Genomic DNA, 13,942 nt, shown 5'->3' on the forward strand with positions numbered 1-13,942 from the left:
AAGATAAAAATAAGAAGTAGAAGAAGTAGATGAAGAAGGTGGAGGATACGGAAGAGGAGGAGAAAAAGGAGGAGGAGTAGAATAGAAGAAGAGGAATAAGGCGTAGGAGGAGAAGATGGAGGAGGAGAAGGACGAGAAAAGAGAAGAATAAGGAAAAGAAGAAGAAAAAGAAGGAGGAGGTGGAGGAGGAGGAGAAGGAGGAGGAGAAGTAGTAGTAGGAGGAGTAGAAGGAGAATAAGGAAAAGAAGAAAAAGGAGGAGAAGGAGAATAATAAGAGAAGAGTAAAAAGGAGTAAGAGGAGAAGAAGGAGGAGGAGATGGAGATGGAGTAGGAGAAGGAGGAGAAGAGCAGAAGAAGGAGGTTAAGAGGAAGGAGTAGTAGGATATATGGAGAAGAAGATAGATGAAGAGGAGTATATGGAAGAGGAGGAGAAGTAGGAGGAGAAGTAGGAGGAGGAGAAGTAGATGAAGAAAGAGGAGGAGGAGGTTGAGGAGGAGGAGGAGAAATAGGAGGAGAATTAGGACGACGAGGAGCAGTAGTACAAGAAGAAGAAGTAGGAGGAGGAAGAAGAGGAGGAGAAGATGGAGGAGAAGAACAAGGAGAAGAAGAATGGCAAGGAGAAGAAGGAGTAGGATGAGTCGATGGAGGAGGTGGAGGAGAAGGAGGAGGAGAAGAACAAGGAGAAGAAAAATAGGGAGAAGAAGAAGAAGAAGAAGAAGAAGAAGAAGAAGAAGAAGAAGAAGAAGAAGAAGAAGAAGAAGAAGAAGAAGAAGAAGAAGAAGAAGGAGGAGGAGGAGGAGGAAGGAGGAGGAGGAGGAGAAGTAGGAGAGAAGGAGAAGAAGGATAAGAGGAAGAAGGACGAGGAGTAGGAGAGATGGAGAAGGAGAAGAGGAAGAAGGACAAGGAGGAGAAGGTGGAGGAGGAGGAGGTGAAGGACGAGGAAAGGAGGATAAGAATGAGGTGAATTATAAGGAGAAGAAGGAGAAGGAAGAGGAGAAGGAGAAAGATGAGTAGAAGGAGAAGAAGGAGGAGGAGGAAGAGTAAAAGAATAAGGAGAAGAAGTAGGACTAGAAAAAGGAGAAAAGGAAGAAGTAGTAAGAGAACATGGAGGAGGAGGAGTAGGAGAGAGGTGGAGGAGGAAGAGAAGAACAAGAAGAATAAGGAGAAGAAGATGAAGAAGAAGAAGAAGAAGAAGAAGAAGAAGAAGAAGAAGAAGAAGAAGAAGAAGAAGAAGAAGAAGAAGGAGGAGGAGGAGGAGGAGGAGAAGTAGGAGAGAAGGAGAAGAAGGATAAGAGGAAGAAGGACGAGGAGTAGGAGAGATGGAGAAGGAGAAGAGGAAGAAGGACAAGGAGGAGAAGGTGGAGGAGGAGGAGGAGGTGAAGGACGAGGAAAGGAGGATAAGAATGAGGTGAATTATAAGGAGAAGAAGGAGAAGGAAGAGGAGAAGGAGAAAGATGAGTAGAAGGAGAAGAAGGAGGAGGAGGAAGAGTAAAAGAATAAGGAGAAGAAGTAGGACTAGAAAAAGGAGAAAAGGAAGAAGTAGTAAGAGAACATGGAGGAGGAGGAGGAGATAGGTGGAGGAGGAAGAGAAGAACAAGAAGAATAAGGAGAAGAAGATGAAGAAGAAGAAGAAGAAGAAGAAGAAGAAGAAGAAGAAGAAGAAGAAGAAGAAGAAGAAGAAGAAGAAAAAGAAGAAGAAAATGAAGAAGATGAAGAAGAAATTGAAAAAGGAGGAGGAGGAGTAGGAGGAGAAATAAAGGAGGAGAAGTAGGAGGAGGAGCAGAAGAAGAAGAAGAAGAAGAAGAAGAAGAAGAAGAAGAAGAAGAAGAAGAAGAAGAAGAAGAAGAAGAAAAAGAAGAAGAAGAAGAAGAAGGAAGAGGAGGGGGAGGAGGAGGTGGAAGAGGAGGGGGAGGAGGAGGTGGAAGAGGAGGAGAATGAGACTTACAAGGAGAATAAGGAGAAGAAGAAAAAGAATAAGAAGTAAAAAGGAGGAGTAGGAGAAGGAGAATAATAAGAGAAGAGTAAAAATAGGAGGAGGAGAAAATGGAGGAGGAGTAGAAATATTAGAAGTAGGAGGAGAAGAAAAAGGAGAAGAGGAAGAAGGATTAGTAGGAGAAGACATAGGAAGAGAGGAAGATGCAGGAGGAGAAGATGAAGGAGGAGAAAAGTGGGGGAAGAAGGAGATGAAATATAAGGAGACGGAGGAGGAGGAGGAAGAGGAGAAGGCGAAGAAGGAGGAGAAGAAGGAGCAGGAGCAGGAGGAAGAGTAGAAGAATAAGGACAAGAAGAAGGATAAAAAGAAGAAGGAGAAAAGGAGTAGAAAGAGAATGTGGAGGAGGAGAGAGAGGAGAAGGAGAGTAGTATGTGTATGAGAAGGAATAGTAGTAATAGTGGTAGAAGAAGAAAGAAGAAGAAAAAGAAGAAGAAGAAGGATGAGGAAGAGGAGGATAAGAAGGAGAGAATAGGGGGAAAGGAAGAATGAATAGGAGGAGTAGAAGGAGGAGGAGCAGGAGATGGAGAAGCAGGAGATGCTGGAGGAAGAAAGTAGGAGGAGAAAAAGAAGAAGAATGAGAAGAAGTAGAAGTAGAAGGAGGGGGAGTAAGATGAAAAGGAGGGGGAGGATATGTAGGAGGAGGAGGAGTAGAAAAGAATGAGAAGAGGGAGAAGAAGGAGAACAGAAAGAAGGAGTAAGAGGAGAAGATGGAGGAGGAGGAGCAGATAGAGTAGGAGGGAAGTAGGAGAAGAAGAAGAAGAACAAGGAGAAAGTGAAGAAGGAGGAGGAGGAAATGTAGTAGGAGGAGGATTATTATCATTATTATTATTATTATAAGAAGAAGAACAAGGTGAAGGCGGAGAAGAATAGAAGGAGAAGGAGAAGTATGAGGAGGAGAAGTAGGAGAAGAAGTAGGAGAATAGCAAGAATGTGTAAGAGGAGAAGATAGAGGAGGAGGAGATGTAGGCAGAAGAAGGAGGAGAAAAAAGATAAGTAGAATAAGGAGAATAATAACAATAATAATATTGATAATAATAAGAAAAGAAGAAGGAGGAGAAGGAAAAGGAGGAGGAGAAGGAAGAGGAGGAGGAGAAGGAAGAGGAGGAGGAGAAGGAAGAGGAGGAGGAGTAGAAGAAGAAGAAGAAGAAGAAGAAGAAGAAGAAGAAGAAGAAGAAGAAGAAGAAGAAGAAGAAGAAGAAGAAGAAGGAGAATAGGTAGATGGTATAGGAGGAGAAGATCAGGGAGGACGAGATGAAGGCGGAGGGAAGGAGGAGAAGAAAGAAAAGTAGAATAAGGAGAATAATAATAATAATAATAATAATAATAATAATAATAATAATAAAAAGGAGGAGGAGGAGGAAGAAAAGGAGGAGGAGGAGGAGGAGAAGAAGGTAAAGGTAAAGGTAAAGGCCCTCCCGCTGATCATCGATTTGCTCAAGCGGGCCCAGTAACGTCCCAATTGGAGACTTTGTTGTTACTGTGTGTCGCATATCGAATACGTCACGGGGAGCTTGCCAGGCTCTGCCGTGCGGGCAAGATACTCTCAGTAGCTTGCCGGGCTCTCAGAGAGGGGCGGAAGAATCGAACTCGGGTCGGCCATGTTGGCTGCGTGCAAGGCAAACACCCTACCACTGTGGAGGATAAGAAGAAGAAAGGCAAGAGGAAGAATGAGTAGGAGGAGAAGATAGAGGAGGAGGAGATGGAGGAGGACGAGAAGAAGGAGAAGAAAAATTAGGAGAAGAATAATTAAGTAGGAGAAGGATGTGGAAGGGGAGGACGAAGAGGAGAAGGAGGAGTAGGAGGAGTATGAGAAGGAGGAGGACAAGAAGAAGAAGGAGAAGGAGAAGGAGAAGGAGAAGGACAAGAAGAAGAAGGAGAAGGAGAAGGAGAAGGAGAAGGAGAAGAATGAGAATTTGAAGAAGGAGTAGGAGCAGAAGATGGAGGAGGAGCAGGAAATGGAGAAGGAGGAGATGATGGAGGAGGGAAGTAGGAGAAGAAGGAGAAGGAGGAGGAGGAGAAGAAGAAGAAGAAGAAGAAGAAGAAGAAGAAGAAGAAGAAGAAGAAGAAGAAGAAGAAGAAGAAGAAGAAGAAGAAGAGGAGGAGGAGGAGGAGGAGGAGGAAGAAGAGGAAGAAGAGGAGGAGGAAGAGGAGGAGGAGGAGGAGGAGAAAGGGAGAAAGGAGGAGGAGGAGGAGAACAAGGAGGAGAAGTAGTAATAGTAGAGAAGAAGAAAAAGCGGTGGGAGTTGTTCGGGAAGGAAACTGAGAATATACACACTGAGAAATGTCCACTGCAGAAAGTATATTTGATGGAACATTGTACGACAGAAATCCATGCACGGAAAACTTTGTAACTGTGTATCACACATGATTAAATTTAAATAATATTAATAAAATACATATATCAAATATATTTACGTGACAGTGTCTTATCCACAAATGAGTTTTAGTTAAAGCAAAAAAAAAAATAAAAGTGACCCAATCAGAAATGCACTGTTCAGAATATTTTAATTATTGTGTGTATGAGAAGTAGAGACATAACACAGTGATAGAGAAAAATACAGAAATAAACTACTTATATATTAATGCATAAGTAAAATGGAGAGAAAACTAATTGTTACCTGAGAATATTCTAACATTTTGCACATTGCATTTATTTTTCAAAATATTTCTGTAGATAAATTTTAATTGCTCTATTGTATTTCTCTATGAAGCTCAATACTCACCAAGAACTGACACAATAAATGTAAGAAAAATGAGAAATAAGCAATAAAATTAAAATATATAAAAACTTCAATAGATATGTACATATGGAAATACTATCCTTAATATTACTTACTTAACAAAGATGTGTTATTCATTGTAATATAGAAATGAATATGGAAATGAATCACAGTTTCCTTCATATGTTATGAAAATTTGATTAGCAAGGGCTCTTCATTAAGCATATTAATATTAAACAAAACAATAAATGCGTCTTAAGTACTATGGCTCAGAGGCATGTAATATAAGATAAATGTAAACAAAAAGAGTTGTGTATGTTATAGTGTGCTGACTCATATTTATAACATGAAGAGGAACAAACTTTTAAGTAAATTAAAAATAAGCACTCATAATTATCTACATCCTACTGCTATTCTCTGTACTTCAACACTGCAGCTCTCCCATTCACCCTCACCTGCCTCTGTCCTTCTTCCTGAGTCTTGCTAATAAATGATATCTAAGAAAAGATCTTGGAGCTCGCCACTTTTCTGAGACCTTCTTTCACATCCTTGTTCCTTAAGCTATAAATCAGGGGGTTCAGCATGGGGATCACTACAGTGTAGAACACTGTAGCCACTTTGTCAGTATCAGTAGTGTCCCCGGTACTGGGTCTGCAGTAAATGAAAAGGATCGTTCCATGGAAGACTACAATGGCTGTGAGGTGAGAGGCACAGGTGGAAAAGGCTTTGCGTCTACCCTCTGCAGAGCGCATCCTCAGTATGGTGACGAGGATAAACAAGTAGGAGGTGAATATGATCACAATGGTACTCAGCTCATTGAAAGTGGCTACAATGTAGAGCAACAGTTCGTTCACACTGACATCAGAGCAAGCCAGAGATAAGAGTGGGGGTATATCACAGAAGAAGTGGTTAATCACGTTTGATCTATAGGATGTGATTTCAAGAGCTAAACACAAGTGGATCAGAGAACAAACAGTCCCACAAAGATAGCAACAAGACACCAGCCCCATACAGAGATTCTGGGACATGGCCACTGTATACAGCAGTGGATTACAGATGGCCACAAAGCGGTCATAGGCCATTACTGCCAGGAGGACAACCTCAGTTACCACGCATGTGCAAAACAAGTAGAATTGTGTGGTGCATCCCAGGAAAGAGATGCCCTTTTCTTCCATTATGATATTAGCCAGCATCTTTGGCACAATGACAGTGGAGTAACAGAAATCAACAAAGGACAAATGGCTCAGGAAAAAGTACATGGGAGTGTGAAGTCGAGAGCTGACCCGAATCAGTGAGATCATCCCCAGATTGCCCACCACTGTGATCCCGTAGATGAGGAGAAACACCAGGAAGAGCAAAACTCTTAGTTCCGGCACCTCTGTTAATCCGAGGAGAATGAACTCTGTCACAGCAGTGCAGTTATTCTGATCCATGTCCCAATTTACTGCTGTTGGAGGACTCTTAGCACTTACTCTACATTCTCTGATCTTAAAGCCATTTTCTTGTCTGTCTCCTACAAAGACATAAAAAGAAAGAAGAGGGTTACCATTTTTTTCCACAAAGAAATCGAATAATGCTTTGCAAAGATCAGAAGATTTCTGACATATATATCTGTGCATGTAGTTTATAGACACAAAAATTATTTTCAAATCCACAGGGAGCGAAATTATTCTTTAAAAAACCCCATAAAGTTTAGAACTTGGAAATAAGTTGTTACAAATACATACTAATTATTTATATTATTTTGAAATTCAAATAATTTTTTTCTTTGTGACACTTTAATAAGTGCTAAAATTATTGAGATTGCAACAAGTAATAGATATAAAAATACAAACTATTTTTCTCTGTTTATTAAATTTTAGAGAGTCATGACTTTTTTTTTATAAAGTGTCAACTTGTGGGAGTTTTTTCATTAATATTTTTAGTGCAGAAACCTTTTTTCTTACAAAATTAGTATGAACATTATGTTCTATGTAAACCACTGCTCTGTGAGTTGGTTCTTGGTTAAAACTTTCTGTCATGATATAATCAGAATATTCATAATGATTTACTGACAAATGATTTCACTGCTTTAAACCTATTTGAAGAAATGATCAAACACAAGCTCAAAATTAATTTGAAAAATCTTGCAACAATGTTAATTATGGTAGTAGGACATATATTGGGTAAAATAAAAGGAGAATGAGTAAAATTTATTATATATATGAATGTATATTGCATATACTATAATAGTTAAGGCATTATAATTTATGGATTTTAATAGTTTGAATGTCTAAGTAAAATTAATTTATGATAAAAACTTTAACTTAAAAATAATAATGTTTAACACATAGAAAACAATCTGTGTATGTTTTGTTTCAGGTTTATTTCTCAGAATATTCATGAATCCTTAATATTTTCTTTTAATTTATTTTAAAAGAATGTAAATATTTTCCTGGATTATCACAATTTTGTGGGAAAGAAAGTATGATACAATTAATAAGACACATGGGCACTCATGACCTTTATGGTATAGAAATTGCCAACAGAATATAATAACACTCTTTGACATTTTCTGTCTCTTAATAAGTATACACATGACTATTCAGATATCTGTTGGTTTTTCTTAGAAAATAAACTGAATCTGGATTAAAACCTGCTACTCCGACCTTACAATATTTCAGAGAGAAACCTACTTGAGTTAAGAAACCCACCTCTATAGACAAATAATCATTTGATGGCATGAATTTCTCAATGATTAGCAAAAATGAATTGTCTTTTTATAATAAAGTTTATACTTGATCTTGATAATTATTTTCTATTTCAACATCTGTATAGTAAAAGGCAAAAAATACAGGCAGGCTGATGATTACTTTTAAAAGAAGTTGGTATGAAACAGAGGCTAATTTTATTCTCATAGACATTGACAATTTCTAGATATAATTTGGCAGCCCCCAGGGGAGTGGTACTGTTGAGAAGTGGTAGATAGGTACTTGTGGCACTGCTTAAAACGTCACAACCCATTCTTTACAACATAGATGACAATACTTGTGAGCATCAAATTATATCTCCCTGAGTGTTTTTGGTGTCAAGTCTGAGAGGGAAGCTTAAAAGACACATTTCAAAGTATTTTGACCAAGAATAAAATATACCTCCTTTCCATTACAGACCTGTGTCTGTGCACCTCTCTGTATCGTTCTAAAGGTCCCTCATTGTAGTTTGATTCAGGAGAATCTCATTGTTAACTTTACAGATTTCACAGGTGATGCAACGAGTTAAAAATAGAAGGAAGGAAAGCTAAATCATGTATGTAACCCCGTTTGTTTACATTCCTTTCTCTCTCACAATGACAAGTGTTAGACAATATTTGGTTTTGTAATAAAATGCTGTTTCAAAACAAAAACTTATTGATTCTATAGATATATCATTTCGATTTTTCTTGGATTTTTCTGTCAATCTATAAAATAAAACTATTTTCCTAAAGTATTGCTCAAGATATGGCCATTCTTAAAGCATGTTTTAATAATGAGAGGTAATCCAAGATTTGAAAAATACCTAATATGACTCCCCTTCTCTGCAATTCATTCTTTAGTGTAGAACTAGAAAAAAAGAAAACCTAAGAATAATCCTCTAGATTGAAAAAAAAAGACTCCTCATATTCATATCCTCCAAAAGCCAAGTTTGATTTAACCAACAAACCTGTAGGACAAATTTTGCTTCTCTTGGTTCTGAGGATGCTATAATGGAAAGTGTTATAGGCTTTATGTTTGGCAAATATTGATCCCTCGGGCTCAGGGCTCCTTGGTTTCTCAAAGCAATCATTGATCTCTCTGGGACAGCAATGAGAGACCAGAAAACATCCCTGCCTTGGGATTCAATTAAAACGCTAAATTGATTGAGGCAAGTGGCTGACATTATCACAACATAGTACATAGTATTTTAATTCAACCTGATTCTTCCCAAGGTTGATGATGAATTTCAGAGCACTGTATGCTACCAAATTGTTTCATTGGGAGTTATAATAGGTCTTTTAGGCACTGGTGAGTTAGTCCAGTGGGTCAGGTGTTTTCCTTACATGTGGCCAAATTGGGTTCTACCCCTCACATCCCATCTGGTCCCCTCAGCCCTGCCAAGAGTTATGCCTGTGAATAAAGCCAGGAGTAATCTCAGGGCACTGCTAGACATGACCCAATACTGTAAAAAGAAGAAAATAGATCTTATAAACCTTGCTGGCCTTATGTGAAAAAGCTCCTTCTGGAGTAAGAGGGTCTGAAGTCATCCCAGTATTTTATAAAATATCCCAAAGGAGTAGGAAAGATGAACCTCTTTTACTGTAAATAATAATAGCTCATAATTGCTACAATTTCATATCTGCTATATACTTTCAAAAATACAATTCCATTGCCCTGTAAAAATTTTATCAGGACAGATAGATATGTGTAAGCTGTTCCACATAGCTCACTGATATGATGAAATGGCTCAATATACTTGTGGTTTGTGCCACTTCTGTGACTATATGAAGAGGCTGATTCACCAAAAAAAAAAATGCTCCAACAGTATCTCCTTACCCTATATCAGATACTATTAAATGGATTGCCTCAAAGATCTCTTTCCTGATACCACACTTTTCTGACTATATTGTTTTCAAATACAGTTATATTCAAACTACTGCCTTTAATTTTTATCTTGCATTTATTCAACAAATAAAGAATTCCATGATGCATATAATGAGCAACAGCTATGTGTACCTAGGTCGAGAGGTCAACATGACAAATGACCTGGCACCCGAGCTGTGCAGGAGGAAGAGAGCGGCTTGGAACGCCTTCAAGAACGTCGAAGAAATAGCTAAGAGGACGAAGGAACCTCCAGCTCCGGGCACATCTCTTTGATTCCACTGTTCTTCCTGCATTAACATATGCCTCAGAGACCTGGGCCCTAAGCAAACAAGATGAGAACGCTATTCAGGTCTCCCAAAGAAGAATAGAAAGAGCTATGCTTGGAATATCACGTTTCACTCAAATGAGAGAAAGAATCCGGAGTTCTGACATCCGTCGACGATCAAGAATCAGGGACGCTGTCTCGTTGTCTCATTTGCCAAGGTATCGAAAATCAGATGGGCTGGTCATGTAATGAGATTTAAAGACGACCGCTGGACTAGAGCTGTTACCGACTGGATTCCATGGGATGTCAAAAGACCGCGTGGCCGCTCACCTACCAGATGGTCAGACTTCTTCGTCAAGATCATGAACGATCGTTTTGAGGCCCTTCATGTTCCCGGTGTGAACAGATGCCATTGGGCTACACTAGCACGCGACAGGGACAAATGGAGACGTTACTGGTGCCCGCTCGAGCAAATCGACGACTAACGGGAAGTTAAGTGATTAAGTGATATAATGAGTTACAAGCAGTTTCGATTCATCTGATAGCTATAATGAATCCATTCTATAGTATTCTATATTTGAAGAATATTTCTGCCTATGCTTCTATCTAGCGCCCCATAATTCATCCATTCCTATATTTCAAAAGCAAGGGTTTCTCTTAGCCATTCACATATTACCACATGAATAACCATGTAGAAGATTAGTAGTAAACTTTCCAAAACAAAGTCATATAAATAATTTAAAAAATAATTATCATGAGGAACAAAGGATTTTTTATCATAATACTTCAATTCCACACACTTATATGTAATTTATCCCTGACATATGCATATTTATTTCTGTGGAAAACAAAAATAACTAATTCATATCTTTTTACCCAGCCGATGATATCTTGAAAACCATCGTTATAGAAGATTAGTAACAGTTTCAGTTAATATTATTTATTTTTTTTCTTAGTGAACCCTAAAACATGTCAAAAAAAGCATCCCTTGAAGAAGTTTCATGACAGAAACACAAAAGCAATTCCATAAAGAATGGCATTGAAAACAATTCTTTGTAGCATCTGGAAAAACCCACTTGTAGGAAACCTTGTTTAACTAGCTCTAGACATGTCTAGTACATATAAATTTGACATAACTGCAAATATTTCAAATTACAAGATCATTAGTCATAAATTGAATGATATGAATTTTAAGTTTTGAAATATATCTACAGCATTTATAACTGTTGTCCAGATTATCTTTTCTCTCTCACAAAAATAACTGGAAATTTATTTATCCCACCACAGTGATATTTTCTTTGACATTTAATTCAGATGTAGTGAATACAGAAACAGTGAAGTGTGTACTGTTAACTTTAGAAAGACTTGATACTTTTTATTTGCTGATGAGGTACTTCTTAATTCTAAATATTACCTGCTTTATATTGTATTTTTATTAAGATCATGGAGGCAAGTTTTCAACACTTAAAATACTATTGCAAGCCACTTTTTAAAGGTATAAGTTAGTGGTCAAAGATTGAGAGGTTATAATCACATTGAGAAAATGTGTGGATGAAATTTTTTAAGTTCTAATAGGTTGAATGTTAGTATGAGATACAGGTTAGACAAGAATCATCACAAGTACTCTCTGCATATGAGTTTTTCTGAGATCCATTCTATAGAGACCGTCCATAATATCATAACGCAATATTGAAGTTCCTGAAAGCACATTCATTCAGTGCATAGACCCTGTATTATCAATTTTATGTTCACGCCAAGTCACTATCACTGTCACTGTCCTCCCATTGATTTTCTCGAGAGGCCAAGTAATCTGTAAAAATCATAGTAATCATAGAAATCTATACAAATCATAGTAACCATAGAAAACAGCAAACACACATACACAAATGAGTGTGTACAGATATACACATAAACGTGTTATTTACATATCTACATTCTAACTTGCTCAATATAAGTTCTTTGTGTTTATTTAATCAATGTTACCTTCTCCCCTACTTTATTTTGTAATGGTTTTGTCTGGTGTAGAAAAATATGTGTTGGATTTTTTTCTTAAAAGTCTAATTATTCTGTTATCTAAAGTTAAGTTAAAATAATATCTATTTTTGAAGGCATCTCACTAAGTTCCTTAAAATATTTGGAACTTTCTTTTTCTCAAATTTTTTATGAAGCTTACCATTTTTTTACTTTATACCAAAACGACACTAGAAACTTCCTTAACTGCTTTACTGTCAACACTGGATTTTTCAGTATTGAAAATGTTCACTATAAAACAAAAGATATTAAATAATTCACCTTAACAGCTAACTATACTTTTATAAGAGAAATCTTTACTCTCTGTGTTTGTTGACAGCCTACTCTATTTTGGATGTGTTTTAAGAAAAGGCAATAAATAATATTTAATGATATTATAAAAGGTAGTCTACTTAATATCTACATTATATTAATCTTGATTAGAAATAAACTAAGCTATTTCAATTTTGTAGCTAAAATTTAGAATGTGAGAGATCATTGATTCTTTTGCAGTCAATTTGAATGTATTGTAAACAAAATCTATGTTCTTTCTATTGTCATTAATATGATGATTCTTCAAATGTTTTAAATATATCTTTAATATACCTGATAACCTTTTATTATCTATATTGCAAACCATAAGTCCCAAAAGGAAAGGGGGATGGAGAGAAAAAGAGAGACAGAGACAGACAGTGAGAAAGAGAGAGAAGAAAAGTGTCTGCCTTAGTGGCAGGCAGGGTGACCTTTGGTGTTGGGAAAAGTACACTTAAGAGATAGGTGTTGGAACATTATATGACTAAAATCCAATCAGGAACAACTTTGTAAATGTGTTTACCACTGTGATTTAAAAAAAAAAATAGGATTGCATCTTGCCCAACCAAGTAAAAGTTGAGGAATTTGTTAAAGGAAAACCTTCTCTCTAAAAAGTAGAATAAAATAAAATAAAATAAATATTTCTTTAAAAGTCAACCTTCATGGACATATTTTATATATATGTCTTAACTTTTATAAACAAACAAACAAACATGCTCATTAAGTAAAGGCTTTGGTGTCCATTATCTTCTTGACTGTATCCTTCACATCCTTATTTCTCAGACTATAGATCAGAGGATTCAACATGGGAATCACAACGGTGTAAAAAACGGAGGCCACTTTGACTGTGTGCCTGGAGTTTTTGGAGTTGGGCACACAGTAGAGAAAGAGGATGGTGCCGTGGAAGATGGTGATGGCCGTCAGATGTGAAGCACAGGTAGAGAAGGCTTTGCGACGCCCACTGGCTGAATTCATCTTGAGGATGGTGACAACAATAAATACATAAGACATGAGAATAATGAGAAGTGTGCTGACCTCATTAAAGGTTGCAAAAATAAAAAGCAACAACTGGTTGATGTGCGTGTCAGAGGCAGACAGGGAGAGCAGTGAGGAGAATTCACAGAAGAAGTGATTGATTGTGTTGAGACCGTGAAATGATAAATTGATAGCAGAACATGTGAGTATCAAGGAACATAATATTCCCCATGCATAGGATCCAATAACGAGCATAACACAAAGTTTCTGGGACATGGCGACTGTATAGAGCAGAGGGTTACAAATAGCCACGAAGCGGTCATAGGCCATCACAGCTAATAAAAAAGACTCCGTAACCACAAAAGTACAAAAGAAAAAAAATTGCACCACACACCCCACAAAAGAAATGGTTCTGTCTTCTATGACTAGGTTCGCCAGCATCTTGGGAGCAACGATGGAGGAATAGCAGAAATCAACAAATGAGAGGTGACTGAGGAAAAAGTACATGGGTGTGTGCAGTTTGGGGTTGATTTTGATGATGACAATCATCCCAATATTGCCTACAACAGTGACACTGTAGATGATCAGAAAAATTAGAAAGAGAGGGACTTGGAGTTCTGGGTAATCTGAAAAGCCCAAGAGAATGAATGTGGCGCCACTTTTATTTCTCTCTGCCAGGGACATTGTTCTGATGCTCAGAATCTGAAAGCAAAGATAAAAAAGTGAGCACATAAGAAGTTTGCTTAACTCCTACTTACCAAAAATAGAAGACTCTTAATATATTTTTCACAATTTATATTGACGTTTTTATTTAAGATATACTAAAAATCCCAAATTCTAAAAAGTTATATTTAATAATTTCAGTTGAAACTAATACAAATATTGGATATTTCTCAATTGTGATTTCTAACTCTTAGAAGGTGATATAAACTTTATCATGAGTTTGTTTATTTTATATTTACTAACAATCTCACTCAATGTCAATTACTTAAATGCACCAATGAAGAGAAACGATGTGGTAGGATGGATTAGAAACCGAATTCAATATTCTGCTATGTGCAAGAAACACATT

The 13,942-nt window shown here is 37.2% G+C and overlaps 2 protein-coding genes across 2 annotated transcripts; both read right to left on the minus strand.

Moving 5' to 3' along the window:
- Window positions 1–5,210: 5,210 nt before the first annotated feature.
- LOC130043993 (olfactory receptor 5L1-like) lies at window positions 5,211–6,146 on the minus strand. The gene has a single exon (XM_056136554.1). It carries the CDS (start codon window positions 6,144–6,146, stop codon window positions 5,211–5,213), a length of 936 nt encoding a protein of 311 aa, XP_055992529.1.
- Window positions 6,147–12,615: 6,469 nt separating this feature from the next.
- LOC130043602 (olfactory receptor 5D18) lies at window positions 12,616–13,554 on the minus strand. The gene has a single exon (XM_056136014.1). It carries the CDS (start codon window positions 13,552–13,554, stop codon window positions 12,616–12,618), a length of 939 nt encoding a protein of 312 aa, XP_055991989.1.
- Between the last annotated feature and the right edge of the window lie 388 nt (window positions 13,555–13,942).

Source organism: Sorex fumeus, unplaced genomic scaffold, assembly GCF_029834395.1.
Source record: "Sorex fumeus unplaced genomic scaffold, SorFum_2.1 ptg000007l, whole genome shotgun sequence".
Taxonomy (NCBI): Eukaryota; Metazoa; Chordata; class Mammalia; order Eulipotyphla; family Soricidae; genus Sorex; species Sorex fumeus.